Below are 27252 nucleotides of genomic sequence, written 5' to 3'. Positions count from 1 at the left end.
TGTGCATACAAAGTAGGGAGCCTGCACCTGGAGGAGCCTGTGTGAACATGTCAGGAGCTGTGCCACCATCCCACTCATAGCTCAGTGTGGTCACGTCTCCTGTCGGCCCCCTGTGGCTGTGTACATCGCTCTGCTTGTGCACACCAGGGCTGTGTGTTTGGGTGTCAACTGGCCGGGGGGGGGCAATGAATACCCCCATGTGCTCCTTTGTGCCCTGTTCGAGCTGTCAAAGGCTCCCTTCTTCATTTTACAGGTAGCCCAATAATTAAAAGGCTAGTGCCCCATTCTTTCTTCCTGAGGGCCACTGTGATCCGCTGAAGGATGTGGCATATGAAAGGGGATGCCCACGCTTTGTCCCACTAAAAGACACACTGCCATCTTGCTGGGATCTGTAAGGGTGTGCGGAACTCGCATTAGCGGAGCAGCTTGCTGTGTGAAAGTGTGGTCAGCAAATACTGCAAATCCCAGCATGCAGTGTGGCAGCCAGCTGTGAGCATTGCATGCTGGGATCTGTAGTCTCTACAGGCCACACTTCTTTACTGGAAATGAGGGTGGTTAGTCCCTATGTTAGAATTCTGTGGGTCGCGTTCAGCCCCCGCAGATACATTGGCATAGTTACAGTGTCAGGAGTAGTTTGGAGAAGGATGTTGCTCAGCTCCTGTCTCCTCCGTTCCACTGCTCATGAGTAAGGCTGCATGTCTGACACAGAGGTCATGGATTCCGTGACTTTCTGTGACCTCCGTGACTTCTGCTGCAGCTGGTGCTGGCTCACGGGCTGACTAAGTCAGGCAGCCCCTGAGTCAGCAGCAGCAGTTTGGGTGTGTGGGGTCAGGGCTGGAGCAGGGGACTGGGATGTGGGGCGGCGCTTACCTTGGAGAGGGAAAAGGGGGGGGGTCCCCAGTTCCCACTGTTATGTCCCTGCAGCTCCTAGGCAGAGAGGCCAGGGGGCTCTACGTACTGACCACGTCCGCAGGCAACACCCCTGCAGCTCCTATTGGCTGTTGTTCCTGACCAATGGGAGCTGCGGAGCTGGTGCTTTTTGCGAAAGCAGTGTGCAGAGCCCTCCTGGCTGCCCCTCCCCCTTGGAGCTGCAGGGACATGCCCATGGGAACGGGGTAGGGAGTCTGCCAGCCCTGCCAACCCCCCCCCCACCGTCCCCACTACCAGCAGGGGTCCCTGGGCCGCCCGCTGCTGCCTGCACACACACACACAGCACCAGCAGGGGCCAACCCTTCCAGCCCCCGTGGTGCCCCCAAACCTCCCCCCAAGAGCACCCACGCCCCCGGCCCAAGGTTTAGTTAGGGGGTATATAGTAAAAGTCATGGACAGGTCATGAACCCTGAATTTTTGTTTACTGTCTGTGACATGTCCATGACTTTTACCAAAAATAGCCATGACTAAACATAGCCTTACTAATGAAGGATGTCAAGTTTCTAAGCATAAATTATTGATTTTGCTCTTTGGCCCCATGGAACTACCCCTTGGGGCTGTACATAAGACTGGCCAAACTGGGTCAGAGACCAGTGGTCCCTCCAGCCGAGTATCCTGTCATCTCCCCGCGGCTGGGGCCAGATGCTTCAGTGGGAAAGAACTGAACAGGGCAGTTATCAGGTGACACATCCTGCCGCCCAGTGCCAGCTTTTCGCTCAGCCACCAGCCCCTCCCGCCAGGGTCCTCAGGGAGCAGAAGGCATGGCAGAGGAGGAGAAAGGGGCGGGCGGAACTTGAAGGGGAGAGGGCGGGGCGAAGCGAGGGGGCGGGGCTACCCGCGGAGGGGCGGGGCCGGGCCGTGCAGTCCGGCGCCGCCGGCTCGCCGCAGCCTGGGCTGGTTTCTCTGCGCCGTGACCCGGCTGCCTGGGCGGCTCAGGGGCCTGATGGCGGCGGCGGCCGAGCGCACGGACGAGCTGGTGCGGGAGTATCTGTTGTTCCGCGGCTTCACCGGCGCCTTGAAGCAGCTGGATGCGGAGATCAAGGCGGACAAGGAGAAGGGCTTCCGGGTGAGGCCGCCTGGGGGCGCCGGGGGGGGGGGAGCAGATGGGAAGGGGGCTGGGGTACAGTGTGCGGGGGACGTGAGCAAGCCTTTTGAGACCCTCGCTCCTGAATGTGGGGCACCCAGCGTGCCCTGTGCCTGACCCTCTCGGTTTGGTGTGAGGTTGAACGCTTTGTAATAAATAACAGGTTTCAGAGTAGCAGCCGTGTGAGTCTGTATTTGCAAAAAGAAAAGGAGGCCTTGTGGCACCTTAGAGACTAACAAATTTATTAGAGCATAAGCTTTCGTGAGTAGCTCACGAAAGCTTATGCTCTAATAAATTTGTTAGTCTCTAAGGTGCCACAAGGCCTCCTTTTCTTTTTAATAAATAACAGTGACTTAGCCATGTGCCCTCTGTAATGAGTGCGAGAGATGGGTGCAAGATGTGGGTGTGTCGGGGCATCAGGGAATGCTAGTGAGGGGATGGGTGGCCTTGTGCCCTACCACAAGGTGGGTTACATGAGTAAGGGGTAGGCCAGACCCATGGCAGTTTGCTGCTGCTGTGGGATTGTGGCACTTGAGGAATTTAGGGTTGGGAGATCATTATCTATCTTAGAGTTTTTTAGCATCTATCACTGCAGTTTTCAGAGTAGCAGCCTTGTTAGTCTGTATTCGCAAGAATAACTGTATTCTCTGTGTATATAAAATCTCCCTACTATATTTTCTACTGTATACATCCGATGAAGTGAGCTGTAGCTTATGAAAGCTTATGCTCAAATAAATGTGTTAGTCTCTAAGGTGCCACAAGTACTCCTTTTCTTATCACTGCAGTGCCTGAGTACTTCCCTGAAATGCTAGAGATGAATAAATCAGCACAATGAGATCCCAAATGGACTTTGTGGAGTCTTCTACTCTTCTTCGCTCCCTGGTAGAGGCTCTGCTTAGGCCTTGGCTACGCTTACAGATGTACAGCGCTGTGAGTTAAACCCGCCTTCGTACAGCTGAGTAGGGAAAGCACTGCAGTCTGTCCACACTGACAGCTGCCAGCACACTGTCCTGGCCACATTTGCAGCATTTGCAACTGCATTGGGAGCAACGCATTATGGGCAGCTATCCCAGCATTCAAGTGGCTGCAATGTGCTTTTCAAATGGGGGGGATGGAGTGTGACAGAGAGCATGGCGGGATGAGAGCATGGGTTTTGGGGTGCTGAGAGTGTGTCAGCGAGCTATCTTGTAAGTACAGACCCCCCCTCCCTCCCCAGCCTCTATCTCTCACTCACTGAAAGCAAAGGGCCGCTGTTTCTTTTTTCCTCATAGACGAGATAAGCAGCCGCTTGTGGAAATGGACCCAACCCCCCCTGCTCCCAATGCCGCCTCTCTCTTCAAGCAAACATGAGCTGTCAGAACTCCAAACGGAGCCCCCCCTGCCTGCCCTTCACTCATTCAGAGGAAACGGTAGCTGTGTTTGGTTTTTTTGATAAGCAGCCCCCAAAACAGAGCTTTGAAAACGGAACTTCCTCGTCTGGAGTTCACAACAAAACAAGACAGGACGCTTCAGTTAAAAGGATTATGGGGAGTTTCTGGAGGTCAATCAGTGTGTAATAATGTTACTTCTCATTTACACTGAAGCGTCTCCACCAATGCGCAACAGTGTTAATCCTCTCGGGGAGATGTAGTACCAGGAGCGCTCCATCCAGGGAGTCGGAGCACTCTACGTGCCTTGCCAGGCACAGTGTATTGTATCGTAGAGCTTGGCTGTAGACAATGGATTGTGTAGTATGATCTGGATGAAAGCTAGAGGATGTACTATTTTCCCTTGTTTATTTCCCCTCCTACTGTTCTTGTAAAGTGCTGGAAATGGTCCACCTTGATTATCATTCCAAAAGGTTCCCCCTTCCCCTCCTTCCTGCTGGTAATAGCTCACCTTTCCTGATCACCCTTGGTACAATCTGTATGGTAACACCCATTGTTTCATGTTCTCTGTGTATATAAAATCTCCCTACTATATTTTCCACTGTATACATACGATGAAGTGAGCTGTAGCTCATGAAAGCTTATGCTCTAATAAATTTGTTAGTCTCTAAGGTGCCACAAGTACTTCTTTTCTTTTTATGGATACAGACTAACACGGCTGCTACTTTGAAATCGTTTACCTTGAATGGTTCCTTGAAATGCGTGTTAATTATTTATGCTAAATTCTGTTCCAGCTATGTATTTAGCAGTGGCACTCTAAGGGAATGTCTTCACGAGCAACGCTGCGGCAGCGCTTTAACATGTCTGTGCAGTCGCAGCACCAGAACTCTCCTGGCCCTGTAAAAAAAAAACTCACCTCCACAAGGGGATTAGCTACCAGCGCTCGGAGCGCAGCTTCCAGCATTGGTGCACTGTCCACACTGCCACTTTACAGTGCTGAAACTTGAGCGAGAAAGTTGCAGCGCTGTAAAGTGGCAGTGTAGATAAGGCCTAAGGTTACATCCACACCAGCACTTTTGTCTCTATAACTTATTTCTCTCGGCGGGGTTGAAAAAAACACTCCTCTGAACAACCTAAGTTACACCAACAAATGTGCCAGTGTGGATGTGCTATGTCAGCGGGAGACGCTCTCCTGCCAACATAGCTATTGCCACTTGTTGGGGGTGACTTAATTATGTCGATGGGAGATACGATGCTCTTTGTTCACTTTTTGCATTTTTCTTATCTTGGATAAATAAAGTTAGTTTCATTTTCAGGTATTTGTATTTCAAACTATAGGGGAATATTTTTGTTTAAAAACATTATCAATGAAATTTTAAAAAGTGTGGAAACATTTCTGATGGCCATAGGTTTTATAAAAGCATGTGTTTACAAAATGTGAACTTTAACCGAAAGATTGGCAGTATCCCTTTTAACTCTTCTGCAATTGAAAGATACTGTAGATGGGAGAATGTTACTATAGAATCGAAAACATTTATCTATTTACTGACTTAAATAGTTAATGCAAAAAATTATTTGGTTCCAACTGTACTTTTGTGGTTAAACCTCAAGCATCAAGCTGTGTTATCTATTCTTATGTAAGTGGAACTGTCAAATGACTGAATCAAACAAGCGAACTTTTTGGTTCCCCATTTTCTTCATCAGGTGGATAAAATAGTGGAACAGCTGCAGCAGTTTGTTCAGAGTTATGATCTGGCTGCCCTTCGGGATTACTGGAATTATCTTGACCGGCGCCTTTTCAGTCGTTTAGAGGATGTATACCGGCCTACGGTGAACAAGCTGAAAACCAGTTTATTCCGCTACTACCTCGTCTACACTGTTCAGGTATATATTAGTCCATTTGTTTTTAAGATTCTGCTTAAATGGTGTTCATGCAAATAAAATGAGTAATTACCATATTTGGCCCAATAACTCAGAGGCCCTGGTGTTTGGGCTCTAGTTGTGGAGGAGTTGAGTGAGGTCAGTAATGAGACAGAGTCAGTGTGTAGAAGGGTGAGTTTTATTTATTACAAGCATCTCTGTGGCACTCATCACTATAGTATCTGGGTGCTTTTTTCATGATTTAGGTTACAGGTGACACTTTCCCTATGACTCTGTCTGACAACACCAGGAACTTTACATCACTTATGCATGAGGAGCCTTGTCAGTAGGCTAAATGGATGATTTGGGGGGGAAGTCAGTCTTTGGAAGACCTGTTCTCTCCCCACTCCAATCCCCTGCTCTGGACATATGTTCTGGCACCATCCTTCTGGTGAAGAGAACTGGATGAGATTCCCTTTGGTTTCCATCAATTGTAGGTGTAGGTATAGGTATTGAGTAACTCGGGGCATGCCCTTCCTTGCCCTAGTGGCTTAAGCCATTAGACCTTGTCTAAACACACAAGCTGCACTGGTTTAACTCAAATTAATTTAATTAAATGGGTGTAAACCCAACCATTCGTAGGCAAGACCTTAGTGATTGTAACAAAGGAGATCTGATTCAGTGCATTTTTTTAGTGTATGGATTTGGGATTCTTTAGACATGATAGTTTCCATTTTGTTTTGTGTTAATTTGAGTTGCTTTTCCACTGCTCCATTTGATGGTACGACTGAGTATATGGTTTTGCTGTCTATTCTGAGCCCAGGGAAACTATATTTTGGATTTCTTGTACTAGGAAGAGGTAAAACTCAAGTCACATTCTGCTTCATATGTTTCAGACAAACCGGAACGACAAAGCACAGGAGTTCTTTCTCAAGCAGGCCTCACAACTCCAGAACCAAGTGGAGTGGAAGGACTGGTTTGTTCTGCCCTTCCTCCCTGCTCCAGATTCAAACCCTGCCTTTGCCACATATTTCTCACGACAGTGGGCAGACACGTTCATCGTGTCTCTGCACAACTTCCTTAGCGTCTTATTTCAGTGCATGCATATCCTTTTAACTTCAGAAGAATACTTGCTGTTCTGTAGCTAGTCTCATATCTCCTCAAGTGGGTAAAAGTGATGTTCTGCTTATTACAGCACACTGCCAAGAATCTAATGGCATAGAATACTTTTAAATGCTGCCTAAGACCGTTGTTAAGAGTGGAGGCTAATCCAAATCAATAATCCAGATCTTTGATGATCATCAATGGATGTTGGAGAGATAATTGATAGTTTCATTAAACAAATTGAAGACTAGTGTTATATTGATTTTTTTATATATATATATATATATATATATATATATATATATATATATATATAATATTATATTGAAGGCTAATGTTATACTTGCAGGGCCAAATTTGGCCCTCGCATAAGTAACTCCCACTTAGTCAGGGCTGAGGTTAGCCCAGTGTTAGTGGCTTTGGTGTAGTGACCACCGAACTACTGTGAGATGCAGGGTTTGTTCTTGAGCCCTTTCCCTCATTTTCTGGATCAGCAGAGGCTGGCATTACTGCAAGGTGATTCATGATGGCTCATTAGGAGGATGTATAACCCTGTGCTCATGTGGCTTTGGGTTTTTTGGGGAGTTCCATCCACTCCTTTTCCAGTGTGAAGAAAATTGTGTCATGTCGTCAGGCTGAGGGCCGTTTTATACAGAAGAAAAAAATGATAGTTTGGATCAGTGGTTCTCAAACTTTTTACAGGTGACCCCTTTCACATAGCAAGCATCTGAGTGTGACCCCCCCCATAAATTAAAAACACTTTTTTTTAATATATTTAACACCATTACAAATGCTGGAGGCAAAGCGGGTTTTGGGGTGGAGGTTGACAGCTCACGATCCCCAATGTAATAACCTCGCGACTCCCTGAGGGGTCCCGACCCCCAGTTTGAGAACCCCTAGTTTAGATGTTACATGCTTGTTCTTGTAAGTGACTTTCCAATTTGTATATTAGCAGTGTGTCTCTTTGCGTAACAGTTCTGTGGGGGGATGGAGAAGAGGTTGCAGGATTGAGGGGTTCTATTAGAAATGACTCTTGGCCATCATTTTAAGACTATTCCAAGCAAACATCCACATTTAAATCAAGACAATCTTTGGTTTTGGAAAACAGGTCTTTAAACTGTTCAAGGAGAGAGCCTCAGTCTGGAAAGAGACCACTGAAACTCCTACAAGTTGTTAGGGCCTGTGTGCATGGGATTAAAACCTTGAACAAATGAATAGATGTGCAAAGAGTGGTCTTTGCCCATAACGAAACTAGAAATGCCTATGGATCTTGGTCTAGGCAGAGCCTCACTATATTGTCTGGAAAAGCTCATCGGGAGAGAAGGTGTAAACAGTTCACAAGCTACAGTCCCAGTCTACCTCATAGAGCGATGGAAGGTTTGCCTTGGCAAGAGTTGGAAGTTGGGAGAGCTGGCTTCTGCTTCTAGCTCTGTCATACACTTGTTTGAGCCAGGTGAAAGTCACTTAACCTCAGTGGCTCTCTGTTTCCCCATCAAAAAATGGGAATAATAATACTACTACCTTGCATAAATGTTGTGAGATTAATTCTTTAGTGGTTGTAAAACACTTACAGATCCCAAGACAGAGGGTATTGCGGAAGTACAGAGTAGGTGTAATTGAATAGGCCACAAACCCATTAACAATCCATTGATTTTACCCATGCTCCTAGCTATCCATGCTGGCTCCAAGGACTAGTCAGACTTGCTCTGTCTACCACTTGCCTATAAGGCAAAACCCGGATGAGTTCTGTGCATTAACTTATGTGGAAATATCTTAGCTAAATAGGATGTACAAATACTGTTTTGGGTTTCTCTTTAACCTTCCTTACCTGTCCCAGTAATCTTGAACTTTGATGCCGAATGTCAGAGGAGCGCTCTCATACAGGAAGAAAATGATATTTTGCGTCAAAGGTCAGAGGGGTGTGTATGTGTGTATTGTATTAATAGGATGCCAAAATCAGACACTTGAATGTATTATTTTGAGGTTTGGTTAATGGACTCTTGTTGCTTTTGTTCTACCGTTGCTTCGATTTAACTTTGCTTCTTGTTGACAAGATTCTGGCTTTCAAAAGATTTATTCAGTCTTTGCCTATCTGAGAAAGTTTCACCAGTTTTACTTTTTTTAAAAAAATAGTTCTGTTAAACCATTGCAAGCCCTTACTTGAGTACTATTATTTTGACTTAGAATGTCTTATTTTGGGTTGGCTTAAACCTGTTCCCAGTCAATTTAAGCAAAACTGAAATAAGTGTCCACATAGCCTTTTTGCACCAGTTCAACTACATTGGTTTAAAATCACACCTTAAGTTAAACCTTTCTTGTGTTGCAAGATTTTAGTGTAGTCTAGTTCCCAAAATATGCTAAATTTAAAATTAGTTTTTAAAGGAGCATAATGTAGGAGTTTAAGCTCCAAACTTTACCCTCTGCCTCACAAAAACTTTATGAACCGATGTTCCACTTCCTGAAATGCATATCCTGTTTTACTGAAAACTGATCTACTGTATTGTTTGCCTATCATAAGATTCCGAAGGATGCCAAACGTAGTTTTTGACATGCTGTTTTATCTGCCATTACTGAGGACAGGAAGACCTCTGTCTATGCACTGTGCAAGGGCTGAAAACCTTTGCTGTAAGGAATCTGTGAAGATGGCTAGTGCCTTTGCAGGGAGTAATAGAGGTGTTTTTTCCAGTTTGATATCTAAAAATTCATACTATCATTCACTTTTTTTTGTCAGCCAAACTGAAGCTGTCTTTTATCCTTGCCATGTTACTTGGCTTTGTTTGTAGAATGTAGTGTCAACTTTCAAACTGTACTTGGTAAAACAATACTTCTTTTTTTTTTTTTCTTCTTCCCCTTCTTTTTGCATTTTGTGAATAAATGGCAGCTTTCCTTTAAAATCTATGGGGAGTAAGAAGTGAATCTGGATCCTTCTGACAGGTTTCAGAGTAGCAGCCGTGTTAGTCTGTATTCGCAAAAAGAAAAGGAGTACTTGTGGCACCTTAGAGACTAACAAATTTATTAGAGCATAAGCTTTCGTGAGCTACAGCTCACTTCATCGGATGCATTTGGTGGAAAAAGCAGAGGAGAGATGTGTGTGTATATAAATCTCTCCTCTGCTTTTTCCACCAAATGCATCCGATGAAGTGAGCTGTAGCTCACGAAAGCTTATGCGCTAATAAATTTGTTAGTCTCTAAGGTGCCACAAGTATTCCTTTCTTTTTGGATCCTTCTGGTTTCACTGTCCAGGCTGAGTGAAGTACAATAATGTGAACAGTATGATAAGAAAACTAGACTCTTAAAGTCCTTTCATTTCAGTCACTTAGGATGTTACTAATAGGTGAGAAATTAAATGAGTCTTATCTATGTCCCTCTTCCACCTGAAAAACCAGAAGCCTCATGAAGTACTGACTCGCTCGAGCTAGTTTGCTTTCATAGCTCTTGCTGGCAGAGGAGAAAGCAACACTAGAACAGATGCTTGTGGAGAAAAAGTGAGGGGGTTTAGCAGGCAGTGATTTCATGTGCACAAACCATTGATTGTTCTCTGCTGCTCTGAATAATTATTCAACATTGAGCCAGTCAGAGCAACTCCACTTTTTTCCACAACCTAGTAGAGTTGTTGACTAGTGCTGCTGGGCTAAGAAATGGCACATGGTGGTGGTGTCACTTGTCATTGACGTGGAGGGGAATCCAGTGAAACCTCAACTAACTCCGCTCTGTTCCCTTGTTGTAGCTCTTTGCCTTGCAGGCCGAGACCTACCGAATGAAGAAAGAGGAGCAGCAGCAGGAGGAGGAAGAGTCAGTTGTCCACCACAAACTGCCTGCTTACGTGTCCAACATGGATCGACTTGGGGACAGTGAGCTGTGAGTGTCTCGGTAGGGTCAGGCAGCTACAGGGGATGACAGCCTCTTAAACTTTGTTGTGCTTTGGTGCTTTGATGAAAGCCCTTTCCCTCTTTTCTGCACCTAGCCTGTGAAGTGATGAAATTTCTTATAGAATCCCACTTGGGCAGGATTTCATCTCGCATAAATGAATTGTGTGATGCAATAGATTGTCTCTCCTGTTCTTCCCTTTTGGTGGGGGCCCATTATCCTGTGTCCCTGTCAGAGCTCTGACATTCCCATGCCAGCAGCCATTCTGCCCTTAAATAATGACTTTTCTATAGTCATGGTCCAAAACCACATCTTACCTCAGTGATACTATGCTGTTTTGGACCATGACTGTAGTCTCTGAGGGGTGGATTTCCTGCCTCACATCTTCCTATCTTACTAGCTGGGGACACCCTTTGGCACCTACCTATAAATGCTGTTCCTACGTGACTCTGGTTGCTGTTGAGCAAGAAGTAGTGTTCTTTTCTCTTTCTCATAACGCAAGAACTAGGGGTGACCCATTAAATTAATAGGCAGCAAATTAAAACAAACAAAAGGAAGTATTTCTTCACACAACTCACAGTCAACCTGTGGAACTCCTTGCCAGAGGATGTTGTGAAGGCCAAGATTATAACATGATTCAAAAAAGAACTAGATAAATTCATTGAGGATAGGTCATCAATGGCTAATAGCCAGGATGGGCAGGGATGGTGTCCCTAGCCTCTGTTGCTGGAAGCTGAGAATGGCTTCAGAGGATGGAATCACTTGATGATTACCTGTTCTGCTCATTTCCTCTGAAGCCCCTGGCATTGGCCACAGTTAGAAGACAGGACACTGGGCTAGATGGACTTTTAGTGTGACCCAGTGTGGCTGTTCTTATGTTCTTAAGACCTTCCCTGCTGCAGCGTGGTGACCTCACTGCCTTACAGTTCTCGCAGCATTTGCTAACATGAGCAAAAGACTCTCTTCCGTGCTGCAGAGTGGCACTCAGAACCACCAGACCAATGAGCTGGCTCCCAGAAACGCTATTTTATAGTGTGTGCCTGTTGCCCAGGTCCGAAACCAGTAGCCATAGTGGAGAGTATGGCTATGCACGTGATGATGCAGATTGTCTAGCTGGCTGACGTGTATTGAATTAAACTCTTATTTTTGTGAGGCCTAGTCTTCAAACTTGAATTTAGTTTGCATGTCTACATTTACAAGATAAATTCTAGGACATAAATTTGGCCATGAGAGCTATTTATTAATTTTACTGGGACTTGGACTTTCCCTGCATCTATTTTGTATGAGTTGAGGCACTGCAGAGTTGAACAAATCCCTAATGCTTGCTGGCAGTGATCTAAACAAAGCTGTGGTAGTTTTGAGTGCATGCACAGAAAAGGAGCTTTCAACTGCTTAGAGCTTCATTGTTGAGCTTATCAAGTTAATAGATTTGGAGGGCAGAATAGGAGACCATTATGATCCTATAGTCTGTCATCCTGCATAACTTTTAGCCATAGAATTTTATCCAGGGATTGATGCGTTGAGTACTGAGCCACATGGAAAGTTTTAAAGTTCAGCTGTATTGAGGAAAAGAAAGGGGCAAAAAAGAAAAATATTTTCCCAATGTCGCTTTTGTGTATCTGTATGAGGAAAACTGACAGCATCCGTGGCTTTCTTATCTGCGGAACTCAATGACTAAAGTGATTTGGTCACTTTCCTCTAGAACAAATATACAGGCTTGGGTTGAGACTAAGCATGGCAATTGCAGCCTGCAAGCTGAATGAGTTGAAGTGGCTGGAATGGAAGTATTGTGTCATTAACTATAACACTGCAGTGGGTACAGTTCTTGAAGTCAGACACTGGGAAGTAGTATAGCAGCTAGCATCTTGGGCTTCCTCTTTTCATGCTGTGTCTCTGGCAAGGGGTTGTATGGAGTGGAGATGGTTTGGAACACTGAGGCCTAAACTTCACTATTTTTTGGTGCCCGATTGAGGCCTGCATTCAGAACTGCAGAACATCAGTAAGTGCTGGGAAATCAGTTGGAATTGGGGTGCTTAGCACTGCTGGGAAGGCCCACTGACATCTCAAATTGGGAGATCCAAGATTAGTGGGCACTTCTGATAATTTGAGCTTTAGTGTTTCCAGAGGTCTCTCTTAATTACCTGAGTGGAATCTTCTTAAAGGTTTCCCCAGCCCTGAAAACACCTCAGTGAAAACCTGACAATGGGCCCAGTGCCTCCCAGGGTCTTTGAAAGGCAGCTTTAGTTTGTTGGCTGAATTCTGAATGAATTCCCATGGGCTGAGAGTGTTGACATGGTGAGGCTTTGTTTTTGTTTTTAAAACCTGATTTTAGCACAGGATGGATCTGCCCGCGGGAATGAATCTCTGTATTTTGGAAACTAGAAGCAATGTAGTCCCTCACCCCTCGGTTATTAGATCTGTCCAGGTTGGTGCTCTGGTTACACCCCTTTCAGGTGTCTTATTTTTATTTTTTAAACCAGTGATATGACACGCAGCCAGAGGAGCACCGCACATTCCCTTCAATCCCGAGGGGGCTTCCTATCCTCTCTGCTCTCTCAGGGTAAGAAGGGCCCTTCTAGACCAGCTCTGACAACTGGAGTCTCCCCAACGCAGGCTGGTGGATATGGTTAGGGAAGAAAGAACCATCAAACCATCAGGTAATTCTTCAGTGGGTTCATTGTAAGATGATGCTTGAATAGCCAAGGAGCTAACTTGTGCCACCTCTGCTATTGGCTTATCCTTGAACCTGGAAAACCCCTCCTACTATCTACCATCTTCTTCTCATCTGGATCCCGGGATGGAATGGCAGTCATTCTAGTGCTGCACTGGTCTGAGAGCAGCTGGTATTTTGCTTCCCATTTTGCTTTTTATTCAACGGTCTGGCACAGGGCTCAGGTTTTACAGATCTTCTCTTTGCCTTCCAGAGCACCAAAGGAAAGGAGGTGGCAACAGGCTGCAAGGATGTAAAGAGTCACTTCACTGGGCTTACAGCAAGCGAGCCTAGCTCAGTACCGCAGCGTCAGAGGCGTCTGCAGGATCATGGGAAGGAAAGAAAGGAGCTTTTATCGAAAGTAACTTCCCAGGTAGTTGGCGATAATCACAGGTGGTCTTGGCATTGTACTGTTGTACAGTGCAGGTATAACTTAATAAGGCAGCTGCACTTTTTCTTTGGAAAATCCTAGCATGCTATTCTAACGCCGCTCTGGCTATATGAAGGTCAGTTATTCTAACTAATCGTTTACTCTTTTTTCCCATTCATAGTAGTTTCTGCAGATTCCTAGCAGAGTAGAGGAGGATCTGTGTGTAAAGCAGGAGTCAGAAGAATTCTCTCCTGTCTCCCCCCTCTTCCCCTGTCCCCACCACCTTCAGTGAGCCCCAGCTGTGGCATCTAGTTATGCGACCCCTGAGCATGCTCTAATAAATTTGTTAGTCTCTAAGGTGCCACAAGTACTCCTTTTCTTTTTCAAATGCATGATGTTTAGTTCTGATCTCACTTTATCAGCAGTGATACCTATAGACAAGCCTCAGTACAAGCTGGTGACCAGCTGTTAGCCAGAATTAAAATCCTATCTTTAAAAAGTGTGCTGTCCCAGAGAAGCTAGCAGCTCTTATTCCAGTGCCACTCTTCACTGTAACACCCTGGGCTGTGGAGAACAGTTTGACAGGTTTTCCTGGGAAGAAATGCAGAGGCTTGAGGCCTCACCTGTAAGAGTTAGTTAGCACATGTCTTGTACAGAAGAGTGGATTTGCTGTGGGTAGGCAGGTTGCAGAACAGGAGCCACCCAGTGAAAAGCTACGTTTTAGGCTTTAGAAAACCTGTAGGTCAGTAGTGCCACATAAAACAGCCTTGTGTTGTTGGTGCAAACCCTACTGTAAAAGGGACAGGACAGCAGCAACTTGTATTTGCTTATCTTAGAGACCCTGGCTTGAGGGCCCTTATGAAGACATGGTAGGGACAGCAGTGCTTAACAGTCCTTCCAGGTGGCTCTTCGTTGGGTGAGGTGGCACTGCCAGATCATCCAGACCACAATGTGAACCTTGCAGTATTGGGTGCACCTTCCAGGTTTCTCACCAAGTTTTCTCTGGCCTTCCTATTTTCCCTGGTTTTGTTCAGCTCTCAGGAAGCTGGTTGCTTTAGGGTTAATGTGTTCTTGATGTGCATGGGTAAAGAGGAAAGGTGATGCTGTGTTTTTTTTCACAGGCGTTCAGCAGTGTTCCCTTCCACGCTAAGTGACATGAACAAGGGTGATGTTCTGAGACTTCTGTTTCACAAGCTCTTTGCAATCACGTGACTGCAGATGGGATTTGATTCTCTCCTGTTGCTCAAAGCAGGCCCATAGTATAAATGCAAAAAAAAAAAAAAAAATCCCCAGTTATGCTTTTGAATATCTTGACCTCTCCAGATAATGCTGTAACAAGATGCTGTCTCCAGGGATCTCAGCTCGCTGCTTTCCATATCTTGTAACAAGACGAGGGATGACCTTGTGGGACTCTGGATACCTTAGTTTAGTTCCTGACTGCCACAGACTTTCTGTGTGAATATAGGTGTATTGTTTAATCGCCATGCTTCCGCTCCCTATCTGTAAAATGGGCATAATATTTCTCCTACCCTCTCTCTCTATCACGTCATCTTAGATTATAGGCTCTTTGGCTTAAGTGTTTTGTATTGTGCCCATGTGTTCCCACCATGGGGCTGCAGTCTTGATTAGAGCCTGCATACAATAAATCCAAATATAACAATGATCTGGATAATTGATAAAAATGAGCCAGGCAGAACTGGATGTGAAAAGGAACACAACGTGACGTATCTGCATTGGTGTTTAAGACCTTCACAAAGTTGTCTGGTTAATCTGCCACTTTGACAGCTTTCATTAGAAAAAGATCAGGTTAAAACTAGAACTCCAGCCTTTTTTATAAAAGCTCTCTGACACACACACCATGCGATATGCTCTTTTTTCCCAAGGGCAGTTGTGGAAGGCACCCGAGGCACATGCTGTGACTGTAATAATGCTGTTCTTTCCAAAAGAACCTTCTATTTATTGCAAAAGGATTTAGCCACTGACCAGCACCTGTGCCTCTAGTAGCACAGCTCTTCAGTTCTCTAGTTTGTCAGGATGGATGTGAGTCTCTTAGCCCAGTACTGCTGCCTGGCTGTCCTTTCTATAGGGTTCTTTCCTTGCTTTAGGGACCGAGTGTTGAGAAAAAGACTGAGACTGGTGCTACAGAGCAGAACCCTCACCTGAGCTGCATATTGAGCAGTCGGAAACCTTAACCAAGCTTCCGTGTTCAGCACAGACGCTGGAGGTGTCAGACAGGAGCAGCCGTTCATTGTCCTGAGCCAGGAAGAATATGGAGAGCACACCACTCCTCCATCATGCACTGCAGGTAGTGGGGGCACTTTTCATGCAGTGGAGGTGGGATAGGAGTATTATCCCCTTGGGAAGGGGGTATAGAGCTACACCAAGGTAGCATTCAAGGTGGCTGGCATAGTGTGAGTGCCTCTGTTCCAGGGGGAATGCTGGTGATGCACAGGAGAATGAAATCCATGGGAAAGCAGAAGGGTGTCACTAAAGGGGCATCACACTTTGAAATTCTGTTCAGATTCTTGTACTGCACCTGATATCTCAGCACCTTCAGTTAAATGGGTGCATGTCGCTCTAGCAAAGGAAGACTGTTGAACTGTGTTTAGAGGGAGAATGTTCTAACCATGAGCATAAAAAGGAGAATGCTCATTGATGTTTTCTTCTGTGCATAGGGTGGATTGCTCTGGGCGGAGGGTGGCCAGCTTGGACCGTAGACGGGGTCATCAAGGTGTGGTCTTTTAATCCCATGATGCAGACCCAAGCTTCATCTATTTCCAAATCTCCGCTGCTCTCTTTAGAATGGGCAACCAAAACGGGACAGGCTGGTGAGTAGCACATCTATTGTGTACTACGGAGTTGCTACTGATGCCTAGCAAATAGGGGTTATGCATCCATGGGCATGTTCTGCTGTATATCATATGGTATCCATGCTAACTGAACTTAAAATAAAATCAGGATAATGTCACATGTCAACATATACATGTAGGAACAAATAATGTAGGCCATACTTACAGGATGGGGGACTCTGTCCTTGGAAGCAGTGACTCTGAAAAGATTTGGGGGTGGTGGTGTATTCAGCTGAATGTTAGCTCCAAGTGTACACTGTGACCAAAAGGGCTAATGCGATTCTGGAATGCATAAACGGGAATCTCAGGTAGGACTAAAGATGTTATTTTAACCTCTATATTTGGCACTGGTGTAACCACAGCTGAAACTTTGTGTCCCATTCTAGTGCCGACGGTGCAAGAAGGATGTTTATAAATTGGAGAGGGCTCAGAGAAGAGCCACAAGACTGATTAGAGTCTTAGAAAACATGCTTATAGTGACAGATTGTGCTCTTTGTTAAGCTAAATAGACTCAAAGAGAAGGTTAAAGGGTAACTTGCAGGTACTTATGGACTGTAATCATGGGGGAAAAAATATTTATAATGGGCTCTTCAATGTAGTAGTGAAAAGTATAATATGAACCTATTCAGACTGGACGTATGGTGTACTTTTTTTAAAGCTGAGAGTAATTAACCATTGGAAGAATTTACCAGGGGTGAATTCTCCATCATTGACAGTTTTTAAATCAGATTGGATGTTCTCCTAAAAGATCTGCTCCTGGAATTATTTTGGGGCAGTTCTCTGGCCTGAGTTCTAGAAGAGGTCAGAGGAGATGATCACAAATGCCCCTTCTGGTCTTGAAATCTATGACACTGAAGGGAGTTTTAAATTTAGGGGATGAAGAGCTGAAACAGAGGGAAGAGTGGGAGGTGGGAGTATCTCTGGAACAACTCAGCAGAAATTCAATGCTGCCTGCTTTAGTAGGTAGACCAAAGGACGGAAGTTGGGGTGCTGGCTCCTGTTCCTGACTTGCTGTGTGGCCTTGGCCAATTCAGTTATCCCCTTTCCAGAGTTGGGTGGATAACAGCTTTCTCATGGGGACGCTAAAGCTTATTTAATTTTCATTAAGTGGCTTGAGACTTTCAGAAGACAGGCCCTGTGGAAGTGAAGAGCACTACTCCTTATCTTACTGGATATAGGACAAGGCTTAATTTCTGAGCAGTCCATTCACCTGAGTAACTTTTATTGTCTGTAATTCTATGGGACACAGTAATAGGATTTTACATCATCTCAGTTGGGCAAAGTGGGAGGGAAATGGTCCTGTGACAGGGGAAAGTTGTTCATATTAGGAGTTTCTAATGTCTCGCTGCTCGGTTTGAAATGCTGTCCAATTACAGCTAGTTTCTGCTGTTTGGGTGTTTTACTTCCCTTGTTCTTACTGAGACTTTTCATGCAATGTAATCTTCTTGCTTAGAAGTCTCTCCTGCTTATTCCCCAACTGATAATTGTGGCCTGAGGATTTTAAAAGTAATGGGTTCACATCCAGTGGGATTCAGCGGCATGAGAAGATGAAAGTCCAAAGCCGAATTACTGTTTTTTCTTAATAAAAGCAGGGACAGATGCATTAACATGCTGATGTGTATATACTTGGCTCATTAATTTATATTTCTCCTTCCCCTGAACAAAAGAAGCATCCCTGTCTCCCTAGGTCTCCCCCCTCATTCTGTTGGCTCCATGACCGTTTTTTGCTCTACGCCAGATCTCTACTCTTAATCTGACACCATTTCTTCTTCCTCCCCACACACCACCCTGCAGTGTATATCCTGCTTCTGGAAGATGACTTGTTCCTCCCCAGGGTCCTAACCGAGTCCTGTTTCCAAAGTGGTCACAAACTTACCCCTCTCACTACACCACTCTTTAGGGGCTTTCTAAGAGTAAACTCCCTTGGAATATAGCCAGTCTCCTGTGGATATCTACAAGGGATAGGAAACTTTCTGACTGATATGTAGTCAGAAGTGAGTGTCCTAAAGAGAAGACTTCCCATGTGGTGTGGCGGTTGGGGGCAGAGCCATCATCCTCAGTTCCTTACTTTTCATTTCTCTCCCTCATGCTTGGTTTCAAGCTGTTGCTGGGGCAGCGGGGTTGGGACGGTTCGTCTCTATGACACCGAAGCCAGAAGAATCTCTGTGAAATTAACATTGATGAAGACATGCCCAGGTAATCCTGAAAAGCTCTTGCATTCCTCTGTGTGTTGAAGAGTAGATGGGCTTTTAAAGTTTCCTCCTGCATTCATATGACTCTGTTACTCAGTCCCTATTTCCGAAGGCAGTCTCTGTCTGGTCCTGTGTGAAACAACTGCCTTGTGTAACAGGAATTGTTGCATTGCACACTACTTCTTGATAGCAACCTGCTTCTAGTCCTCTGTAGAGTTTTTTCAGGATGCTTATTAAGTCTCTGAGCCATCACATAGATGTTTGCCGGGAAGATGGACATATCATTGAAGTGACAAATCAACTCTGCATGTGGTCTAGTCTAGCAGCAGACAAGCAGGACACTTATTGTAATCCGAAGTGTGTTAGTGGGCTTTAATATCCCTAAATTGAGAAGTCTGGCAACTTTTGTGCTACTTTTAATTAGGCCAGTATGAATTACCTTTAACTAGTACTAACCCTGGTGGCCACCCTATTCTGCCATGACTAATGCACAGCACTCTAAATTGTGTTTTTTATGCACAATATCAAGTTCTATCCCAACACGGAAACAACCCCCTCCTCTAGTGGGTGAGCATATGCTGTTGAAGACATGTTAATGTGTGTGCGTTCTGGCTAGCAGCACCAAACCCCCTCAGCACAGATTGTTTTTGCTAGCAGCAAGAATTGTCTTGGGTTGGGGATGTGGAGTGGTTACCATGTCAGGCTGTCATGAAACATATAGGTCCTAATCCTGCATGGCCACCGGCTGCTGCTGCTCTGAAGGCCTTGCCAAAGCAGCCTTTTGAGGGGGGATTTCTACCTGGATGAGGGGGAGAGCTAGGAATGGTGCCCACTTTGGGCTTCCTCTTTGGGTTTCTTATCCAGAGGGACCAAGCTGACTGTGGGTACTGTGTATTTCAGGATCCTCTCACTTGCGTGCAGCCCAGGTGGCGCTTCCTTTGTCTGTTCCGCTGCAGCGCCAAGCCTGATAACCCAGCTGGACCTCGCAGCCTCTGATACTGGAGGGAGAGGCATGAACCAAGTTCCAGGGAAGCTGCTTCTGTGGGACACTAAAACCATGAAGCAGCAGGTATTGTCTCGTGTCTTCACTCTTTGAATCTGCTCACTAAGAACAAGGAAGCATTTTTTCTCCAAGCCCCCTCTTTAATTAGTAATCTCACTCTCCTCCACTTCCCAAATAAAACCACAACTGAGTAACTAATCAGGCTTATTTTTGTGGGTTCCTTCAGAATACCCCAGCCCCTTGTTTTCTTCTCTTCCCTAGCCCTTGCGAGGGCTTACATGGTTGAATGTTGCTTTCTCCAGCTTCCATTGTCCCAATCTGAGGTATTTTTAGCAGAGTAAGGTTGCTCCTGCCACCCCCTGTGCTGCCTGGTTAGTATGTGAGGGACACGTTCAAGGTTCACGTTTTCCACTTAGCACTGATGCTGAGGTAGCTGAGCAAACCACAGTGTTATGAACGCTCAGTGCCACAGCCTTGGCCGGTCATGTTAGTCATCAGACTGAACATAAAGGGATCAATATACAACGCATTATTCTTTTTATTTCTAAAGTGCCTGTAGCATCTGGGTGCATTTATTGATGTATTTGTGTAAGGGAAAGCCTCCCAGAGGGGATATAGCTCTCCTGGCTTGTCTGTTTCCTAGCTTTTTATATGGAAGGGTAAGACTCAAAGGGGAGTCATGGGCCCTGTCATCCTGTCCTTATGACCAGTCTGAGCAGGCTATGTTCAGACTCTGTCTAATAACTGGCAGAAGTTGGTTCTGCGGTCTTGGAGCCGTGACCAAGAAAGTTCTGACTCAGCCAATCTGAACAGTTGGTTCTGTCAACTAACACGTCCTGATGAAATGCAGCTACCATCCAGGGTTGCAGTTAGAGGCGGTCATAGGGTGCGTAGGTAGGGTGAAAGTGAGGGGGTGGGATTCCAGATTGTGGAGGGAGGGCTGTCACTCTGAAGTCTGGCTAAACAAACTGGATACCTTGGTGGTATCTGCCCCATAGAAGAGGTTTGTAAGGACATAAGCACAGAGTGAAATCCACTAATGGTGACTTTACCTTTTAGCTCCAGTTTTCTCTTGAACCTGAGCCCATTGCCACAAACTGCACAGCCTTTAACCACAACGGCAACCTGTTGGTCACTGGAGCAGCGGATGGAATAATTCGTCTCTTTGGTAAGCGGAGGTCTCAGATGACAACTTGGGTCCTGTGTCGCCTTTCCTAGCTGAACTGTCCCCAGAGTGCTCCTCAGCATGATGAGGTACACATCGTTAGTGCCGTGACTAAAGGCAGAGGTGGCAGCCCCTAGTCTGGGAGCTATTGCTCAGGGCAAGCATGATTTATTGGAACCAGTTTTTAGGGGGGAAAGTTGGATGCTCCTTGAAATGTCGTAGGATTCTTCTCCTTCCCTCTGGCCCCTAAGAACAGGTGGAAGCTCAGCTTAACTCTCATCTGGCGAATGGCACTTCAAGCAGTGCAGTTACCCCTAACACAGCACCAAAATCACATTGGTGTGAGCCCAGGCTCATAGACTCATAGATAGTAAGGTCAGAAGGGATCATTATGATCATCTGGTCTGACCTTCTGCACAATGCAGGCCACAGAATCTCACCCACTCACTCCTGCAATAAACCTCTCGCCTATGTCTGAGCTATTAAAGTCCTCAAATCATGGTTTAAAGACTTCAAAGTACAGAGAATCCTCCAGCAAGCGACCCATGCCCCATGCTACAGAGGAAGGTGAAAAACCCCCAGGGCCTCTTCCAATCTGCCCTGGAGGAAAATTCCTTCCTGACCCCAAATATGGTGATCAGCTGAACCCTGAGCATTTGGGCAAGATTCACCAGCCAGATACCCAGGAAAGAATTCTCTGTAGAAACTCAGATCCCACCCCATCTAACATCCCATCACAGGCCATTGGTCCTATTTACCATGAATAGTTAAAGATCAATTAATTGCCAAAATCATGTTATCCCATCATACCATCTCCTCCATAAACTTATCGAGTTTAATCTTGAAGCCAGATAGGTCTTTGCCCCCACTGCTTCCCTTGGAAGGCTCTGGAGTAGGGCATCAGTTCATGACCATCTGGTTCAAAGATGAGTACTGCGAGCGAGCTGTTCTCTCCCCTTCCCGTCGGCTGTTTCCAGCTCATTCTCTCTGTATGCTTTAGCCTATACCTGTGTGTGTGGAAGCCCCGCACCCTGCTCAGTGTTCTCTCCTCTGTCAGCATTGGACTTGCACTTGTCTAGCTAAGCCTTCAGACTGATGTGCTGAGAGACCGTCAGTCACTCATGCTAGGCAGAAGTGAGGATCCTAGAATAACGGAAATGATCGTTTAAAAGGACTGAGTGCCATCGTCTTCTGAACGCACTGTGGCCTCTCTGAGGGAGGTCACTTGTTCTCTGGCTCAGTGTGGCTCCGCGTCAGGCGGTTGGCATGCACAATCTTCCTTCCCTGTCCAAATGAGTTTGGAGGTTAAAAAGGAAGGCAAAATTGCATTTGATGCTCTCAAGTGTCTTTGCTCTAGTGACAAATTTGTGTAGACAGCCAGGTGGGCTGTTATGGTAGGCTGCAGCCTTCGCCACAGCTTTCCTCATTGCACCTTACCCCTCCACAAGAGGTAGTTCTACCTCTCCTCGTGTTTCACTTCCCCTCCACACTCCAGGGAAGAACCTTCCTCTAGCTGAAGAGAGGCATTTAAGACCACTACATTCTGTGATAGAACCTAGTATCTTCCTGCATAAGAAAATTGCCAGGAAAAATGCTGTCCTGTTTTCCTAAATAACACTCTCTGGGGTGGTCTGTCCTGGTGTGTTGTACTACTGGACAGGGGATTGCCTAGAGAAGCCATTGGGCTGCCATTGGCAGCCTCTTGTCTCATCTGGTGATGCTCAGAGCAATGGGTGTACAGCCCTATAAAGCCAGAGGAAGTGGGCTTGGATACAGGGCCTTTGGGTATAATAGAAGAGCAATACACGTGAGGGATCCTTGGGCGGGGGTGGGTGGAAGGGAAATTGGCATGGCTGGAGAATGGGGGACGACGTGGAGGGAAGGCACAAGACACCGTGCCTTCAGTTTTAAGAGCCCTTTCTCTGTTTCCCACCTCTGTGCATAGTGACTGTTCAGGGATTGCTCTCCCCTCAGATATGCAGCAGCATGAGTGTGCTCTGAGCTGGATAGCGCATGATGGGGAGGTCTACTCTGTCGAGTTCAGCTATGATGAAAACACAGTTTACAGCATAGGAGAAGATGGGAAGGTAGGCTCTGCGTGACCTCACGGTGAGGAGAAGGTAGCGAGATCCTACACAGGTGTGGTAGTGACATGTTCTCCCTGTTCATCAGCTGTGTTGTCTTTGTACTACTTGCTGTTCCTTCCTGCACAGCTAGAGTGGACAGGCTCTCTTATTGTGTATTGACAATTCCATCCCTGGGGCCGTTTCTCTCTCTTGACAGGCAGGCCAGTCCACACGGGAGAAGGAGGTTCAAGGGGGGGGGGGAACACTTACCTCTGATACACACTGGGAGCAATTTCTGGTGGGTGCAAGTGCTGTGAAGCAAGTATTGTAATAAGGAGGTAGTGATGAGTGGGTTTGAGGAGGGAGTAGTTGATCAACTGAAGAGAAGAGGTGGGTGAAGAGTTGTTCATCCCACTGTGTATTGAATGCATGCAGTGTGCCAGGCGCTGTAAAGAGGTATAACACAGTCCTTGCCCCAAGGAGCTTAAAATCTGATTTCAGTATCTTCCTACACTAAACCTGAATGTCTTCCCCAGCGTGGAGAGCTCCTATCCCCCCTCTGCCCACCCCTTGGAATACTCCTTTAATTGAGATTGGATCAGTGATGGACAAATGCTGATGCTTGTCGCTGTGCTGCTAAGACACCAACCAAACCCCATCTTCCTTCCAGTGTATATGTTAAATATCCAAACAAGTCAGGTGGCTTTTGGGATGGCTAACCCAGGGAAGACCCCAAGCTGGGAAGCGTCTTAGTCGCTGTATTTGGGTTTATGAGACTAAAGATATTGGCTGCCCAGGCCTAAGGTGCCATCATACACTGATTGTGTCCAACCATTATTTAAAGCCACTAATAACCATAAATAGAGGCCAGCAACAACCTGGACCATATAACAGCAATGGCTAGTTTAACCTAAAACAAAGAGAAAATGGACCAATTTGTGGAAAACTGGAAAACGTCCAGCGGAGGGCAACAAAAATGATTAGGGGACTTATGAGGAGAGGCTGAGGGATCTGGGATTGTTTAGTCTGCGGAAGAGAAGAATGAGGGGGGATTTGATAGCTGCTTTCAACTACCTGAAAGGGGGTTCTAAAGAGGATGGATCTAGATTGTTCTCAGTGGTAGCAGATGACAGAATCGGGAGTAATGGTCTCAAGTTGCAGTGGGGGAGGTTTAGGTTGGATATTAGGAAAAACTTTTTCACTTGGAAGGTGATGAAGCACTGGAATGGGTTACGTAGGGTGGTGGTGGAATCTCCTTTCTTTGAGGTTTTTAAGGTCAGGCTTGACAAAGCCCTGGCTGGGGTGATTTAGTTGGGGATTGGTCCTGCTTTGAGCAGGGGGTTGGACTAGATGGCTTCCTGAGGTCCCTTCCAACCCTGATATTCTATGATTCATGCCTCAAACCCATGCCTGAAGCAGCATTCCCCTGCCCAAGACCCTTCATCAAAGTAAACCTTGTAACATGCCCTGAAGGCCAATGCACTGCAGGGCTGCCTGACCAATGCGGAGCGAGTTCCAGAGCCAGGAACCCTCTGCAGAGAGCACTCTGCCAACAGCTCCCTCTATTGTATGATGGAGGGTTCCACTTAGAGGACCTGCATGGATCTCCGTTGTGGAAGGACGGCCTAAGGGGCGAGGCAGGTTCCAGTGATGGCAATTACCTATTGGAACAACTTACCCTAGGGATGGGCTGGATTCCCCATCACTCGGGTGTCATTTTACAAGATTTGCTCCATCTCATCCAAAAATTAAAGGTATGATAAAGGGCTCACTGGGTCAGATTCTATGGGCTGTGTTATGCAGATCAGATTAGATCATAATGTTTCCTTCTGGTCTTAAACTCTATGAATAGTACTGAACTCTGTGATACCTCTACCATGAATCTATTTCACTGGAAACTTTTATCCCTTCTTTTGCTGTCCTAGTTTATTCAGTGGAATATTCACAAAAGTGGCTCAAAAGTGTCTGAGTATGCCCTTCCCATGGATGCCACGGGCCCTTTCGTGCTCTCAGGATACAGCGGATATAAGCAAGTTCAGGTCCCGCGAGGAAGGCTTTTTGCTTTTGACTCTGAGGGAAACTACATGCTGACCTGTTCCTCCACTGGGGGCATCATCTACAAGGTAAGGGTATGAAAAACAATAGGGGGTTGTTGGAACTGATACAAAAAGCTTCCTTATCCAGAGGCTGAAATTGCAGCCTTTTGCAAGAATCCGTTAGTGCTTTGAGCCAGTAAAGGGCCACCACCAACGTGTAGCACCTGCTGAGCTCACAGGTAAGTCTGATTTTTTTTTTGTGGGTGCATAGTGGATACAGGGTGCACAGCAGGTAGATTGTTTTGTTACAAAAGCTCCATTTGAAGCAGTTTTCCTTTCTGTAAATGCCTAGGAAGAATCCAATCTGTGTTGGATGGGATAGACTTCTACAGGCTCAGGATAGCTTAGTGCCAAACTCACAATCAAAGTTGCATTTTGCTGGCTAATTTTGCCCCTTTGCTCTACCTGATGTGCTCTGTGCACGCTTTTGCTGGATCTAGTATGAATTTCCTTCTACTGGGTGCCTTTTTAAAGTACTTTAAGGAAGAAAAATGTCCTTTTCCCTCCTCCACATATCTACCTAAAGCCCAGACTTGTCCCTGATACAACTGAAGGACGTGCCTATTGGGGCACCTAGGTTGTGTCAGGCTTTAGATTCCCAGTTGAGCAAGCTGCTTCTGCTGCAGAAACCTGCTTTAATAAGTTCTTGTGATCTGTCTTCCCAACCCCTGTTGCAGCTGAATAGTGACGAGAAGATCCTGGAGAGCTGCCTCTCCCTAGGAGGACACAGAGCCCCAGTAGTCACCGTGGACTGGTGCACAGCCATGGATTGTGGGACCTGCCTCACTGCTTCAATGGATGGGAAGATCAAACTAACAACCTTACTTGCTCAGAAACCTTAAAATGAGCAGCACTGATAGAAAAGAACCAGATGTGTTATGAAATTCAGCATTAACTGTAGAGGAACAAACTACATGGAAGAGAAGAAGGCGAATTACCTGGACCAAAACTTTTTTACAAACAGCAAATCACTGCAGATAGGAACCTGTTCAGTTACAGGAACAGCGGGTGCACTGAAGAACCGACACTCTAAGATGACCTGTTTTGGCAGCTGCAGAGCCTCAAGCTCTATGTGGTTTGGGTAGGGCAGGTTGAGGTTACTTACAAATGTAAACTGAATGCTGAATTGCATTTTAACACGATGGCTCCAGCTGAAAATGCCTGCGTGAAACTCACAGTATTCTGTATGTAATCTTTTTCTTAAAATAAACTGTTCACTTGCATTTGACTTGTGTACTTATTGCTGCAATAGATTCATACTGTGATGTTGCACTCCATATGTTTAGGGACATATGCTTATAAGTATGAATATGACAACTGGAATATGCTTTATTCAAAAGGTCTCTTGTAAGGTATCATAACAAAGGTTATAACCTAATGAATATATTCCTCCTCTTTGTATGTCTGTAGCATTCTTGTATCTGAAGCTAGAAATATGAAGTGCAACTCTGAGGTCCTATTGTAATTATGCAAAGTGTGGGCCATTAATGGTGGCTTGCAATCTTGATGGCTCCCATTGACTAGGACAGTTGGTTGTGAATGGATTTATTTACCTGCAAGCCTTCCTATGTACATGTGGGCCAGCCCGTGGATAATGAAGAATGTCACATGATACTGGAATCCATCTTAAATCTGGTACTTTACCATTTAGAAGGAGGGATGGGGACCCAGAGACAAAAGATTCCTGCCTTGTGCCAAAGCTATAAAAGGGGGTGGAACAGAACACCATGGCTTCCAGTCATGAGAAAACCCCTGCTTCCACATAAGGTGTCTGCTGGAACTAACAAGGACTGTACCGGGGAAGGGATTGGGCCCAGACTAGGAAGGAGTCTAGTCTGTGAAAGAAGCTTATTGGGACATCTCTGAGGGTGAGATATTACCTGTAATCAGTTTCTTAATGTATTGGGCTTAGATTTGCGTGTTTTGTTTTATTTTGCTTGGTGACTTACTTTGTTCTGTCTGTTAGTACTTGAAACCATTTAAATCCTACTTTTTATACTTAATGAAATATTTTTTGTTTATTAATAAAGCCAGAGTAAGTGATTGATACCTAGGGGAGCGAACAGCTGTGCATATTCCTCTAAAAATGGGCTCAGAGGTAATTTCAGCACATCAGGTGACAGTCCCAAGGGGGTCTTTGTGACCGAACCCGTCACAATGGCGTAGTCGAACAGGATGTATGCACAGCTAATTGCTTTGAGACATTGGCAATAATTTTACATGAGGTTTAAGTTGATGGCTGGAGAACAAACAAAGTGGTTACTGGTTTGTTGTTTTCTGTTTGCTTATTTAAGATAAAGGAAATTGAGGCAGAAAATTAACAATGAGTGAGAGTGAAGCTCAGAAGAAGCAAGAACTGCACAGGTTGCAGATGATTGAGAAGGAAAATGAACATAAAAGACAGATGGAATTAAGACAAATGGAGATTGATGCACAGATTGCCAGGGAAAAAGCTGCTCACAAAAGAGCCAGGGAAACCCAGAGGTTAGCTCTGGAACTCAGACAGCTGGCGGCTGACAAAAAAAAGGGCTGCACACCAGCAAACACTGGAGTTAAAAGACACAGAAATTGAGGCCCAGAGACCAGCCC

At 45.6% G+C, this 27252-nt stretch overlaps 1 protein-coding gene across 1 annotated transcript; it reads left to right on the top strand.

Annotated features, from left to right (window-relative positions):
• The first annotated feature begins 1773 nt into the window (after nucleotides 1-1773).
• WDR91 (WD repeat domain 91) lies at nucleotides 1774-25886 on the top strand. Its single transcript, XM_038401583.2, is given in 21 exon segments — nucleotides 1774-1996; nucleotides 5086-5265; nucleotides 6138-6345; nucleotides 8174-8254; nucleotides 10071-10203; nucleotides 12693-12835; nucleotides 12838-12869; nucleotides 13137-13295; nucleotides 15398-15437; nucleotides 15440-15487; nucleotides 15490-15569; nucleotides 15572-15597; nucleotides 15968-16004; nucleotides 16006-16124; nucleotides 18243-18292; nucleotides 18295-18337; nucleotides 19234-19402; nucleotides 20396-20504; nucleotides 22476-22588; nucleotides 24493-24690; nucleotides 25341-25886. Coding segments are annotated over 21 exon segments (2256 nt in total). The 5' UTR covers nucleotides 1774-1873; the 3' UTR covers nucleotides 25506-25886.
• The last annotated feature ends 1366 nt before the right edge of the window (nucleotides 25887-27252 follow it).

This window comes from Dermochelys coriacea, chromosome 1 (genome assembly GCF_009764565.3).
Source record: "Dermochelys coriacea isolate rDerCor1 chromosome 1, rDerCor1.pri.v4, whole genome shotgun sequence".
Classification (NCBI taxonomy): Eukaryota; Metazoa; Chordata; order Testudines; family Dermochelyidae; genus Dermochelys; species Dermochelys coriacea.
Note: the sequence above shows the minus strand (reverse complement) of the source record. Positions and strands in the feature narration are given on the sequence as shown.